Source organism: Magnolia sinica, chromosome 5 (assembly GCF_029962835.1).
Source record: "Magnolia sinica isolate HGM2019 chromosome 5, MsV1, whole genome shotgun sequence".
In the NCBI taxonomy this organism is placed as follows: Eukaryota; Viridiplantae; Streptophyta; class Magnoliopsida; order Magnoliales; family Magnoliaceae; genus Magnolia; species Magnolia sinica.
The window spans coordinates 40,480,216-40,482,093 of record NC_080577.1 but is presented as its reverse complement, the minus strand read 5'-3'; the positions used below and the strand labels follow the sequence as shown (position 1 = coordinate 40,482,093).

The 1,878-nt window shown below is 42.2% G+C and overlaps 1 protein-coding gene across 1 annotated transcript; it reads left to right on the top strand.

Moving 5' to 3' along the window:
- The first annotated feature begins 469 nt into the window (after positions 1-469).
- On the top strand, positions 470-1,321 carry LOC131245957 (protein S40-4-like). Its single transcript, XM_058245777.1, has one exon. The coding sequence runs from the start codon at positions 577-579 to the stop codon at positions 1,051-1,053; it is 477 nt and encodes a 158-aa protein (XP_058101760.1). The 5' UTR covers positions 470-576; the 3' UTR covers positions 1,054-1,321.
- The last annotated feature ends 557 nt before the right edge of the window (positions 1,322-1,878 follow it).

The following is a 1,878-nucleotide window of genomic DNA, read 5'->3' as shown; positions in this document are numbered from 1 at the left end:
GGTTGCAGTTACCTAACAAAAGCACCTCTTTTAATCATAACTAATCAATGATGGCCCCCGCCAAATAGATCCTATTTATCCATAAATGATCATGACCGTCAATATTGAAATCCATTAATCAAATATTTCATAATTTTCACATCCATGTCATATTACTATGGTAGTCTATAAAATCTACATAATACCTAAGGAACAGTTCAGATCAACAGATTAGGCTATCCAAGTGTGAAAATTCATCCAGTAGCACTATAACCTATACTAGTATCACAGTACCGGAGCATTTCTATTCTTTATACTTTGATATAATAGATTTAGCAAAATCCTCTAACTTATCAACGAACTCTATCTTATCTGAGGAAGATAAATTTGGCAAAGTTGGAGGGTATTTTGGTAACTTCCTTAACGAAGAAAGATGCAGAGAGGGGTCGGAGACAAGCTTATCCACTTCCGACTTTATAAAGGCAGTGAAGGCTCGAATAACACCCACACAAGCATCAGAAGACCGAGAGCCCATTCAAAGAGAAAGAAAGCCCATTCAAGAAAAAAGCTCAATTACAGAGATTTCTTTCTCCTCCCATGGCCGGAAAAAGCTTCTTCTCTAAACATGCCTACCGGTTCTTAGCTGGAGACCGAGAAACCCCACCGAATTCCGACGCCTGCAGCGTCGAATTCGATGAAGCCGATGTCTGGAATTCGCACCCCCAGCAGCAGGAATTCAAGAAGCAGATGCCGAGTTCAAGAATCTTGAAGAAATCGACGAAGAGGGTTGAGAGTGGTGATCGGACGGCTGCGTCGTCGCTGCCGGTGAATATCCCTGACTGGTCGAAGATTCTTCGGGAGGATTGCAGGGATTCGAGGAGGGAATTCGAGGGGGATTCGGATGGAGACGAGGAAGAAATGAGGATTCCACCGCATGAGTTTCTGGCGAAGCAGTTCGCGCAGACGAGGATCGCTTCGTATTCTGTTCATGAAGGGATTGGGCGGACGCTGAAAGGTAGGGATTTGAGTCGTGTGAGGAATGCGATTTGGGAAAAAACAGGTTTCGAAGATTAAGAGAAAGGAGGGAAAAAAAAGGACCCAATTCGGAGAGAGAGAGAGAGAGAGAGAGAGAGAGAGAGAGAGAGAGAGAGAGAGAAAACAGAAAACTCAGAAATTTCATTTCAATCTCCTGTTTTCTTTCTTTCTTTTTTGTTTTTGTTGGATTTTGGGGTATTGGGTAAACGGGTTTTATCAGAACTGATGATTCGTGGGTGTTATTCTAACTTAATAGAGATTGTATTTGAATTTGCAGAGGAAATCTAAATGTTTTTTTTTTCTTTAATCTTTTCTTTCTAATAAATATCATATTTTAGAATATTAGTTTTCATTTCTCTCTGTTATACACACACACACACACTCACACACACACACACACACACTTTCTCCATGGAACAGCTTGAGGAAGACGATGGCATTTTTGTAATTTCGTAAGAGGTTGGGATGCATGTAAAGCATAGCGACGGACGTTAGAATTTATTCATGCGTGGATGGTTTTGAACGGTTGTCCATTGTTTTGTGTGGGGCCCACCGATTCATCGGCCACGTCCCAGCCGGATGAAGGGACACACACCAAGGTCGGTCAATCAAAAAGTCCTAGTCATGATTTAACATTATTTGTATGGTGTAGGTGGCACCGACCTGATTTTTGTGTTACACGGTGAAATTGAGAGGACCAACGCGATGAACCCGAGTAGATGGATGGACTCCTCACGTGGCCCACCACGGTTGATTAGCTGATATTCTTACGTCGCGAAATATCAGCCCTGTTTACAAACCAAAAGGAAACAGTTGACGGAGACACCAAACCAAAACATTAAAGGACTGTTTGTTTGTAGGGTC

Excerpts from the sequence above, each read along its gene's own strand:
- LOC131245957 (XM_058245777.1), top strand. The coding sequence starts at position 577 with ATGGCCGGAAAAAGCTTCTTCTCTAAACATGCCTACCGGTTCTTAGCT.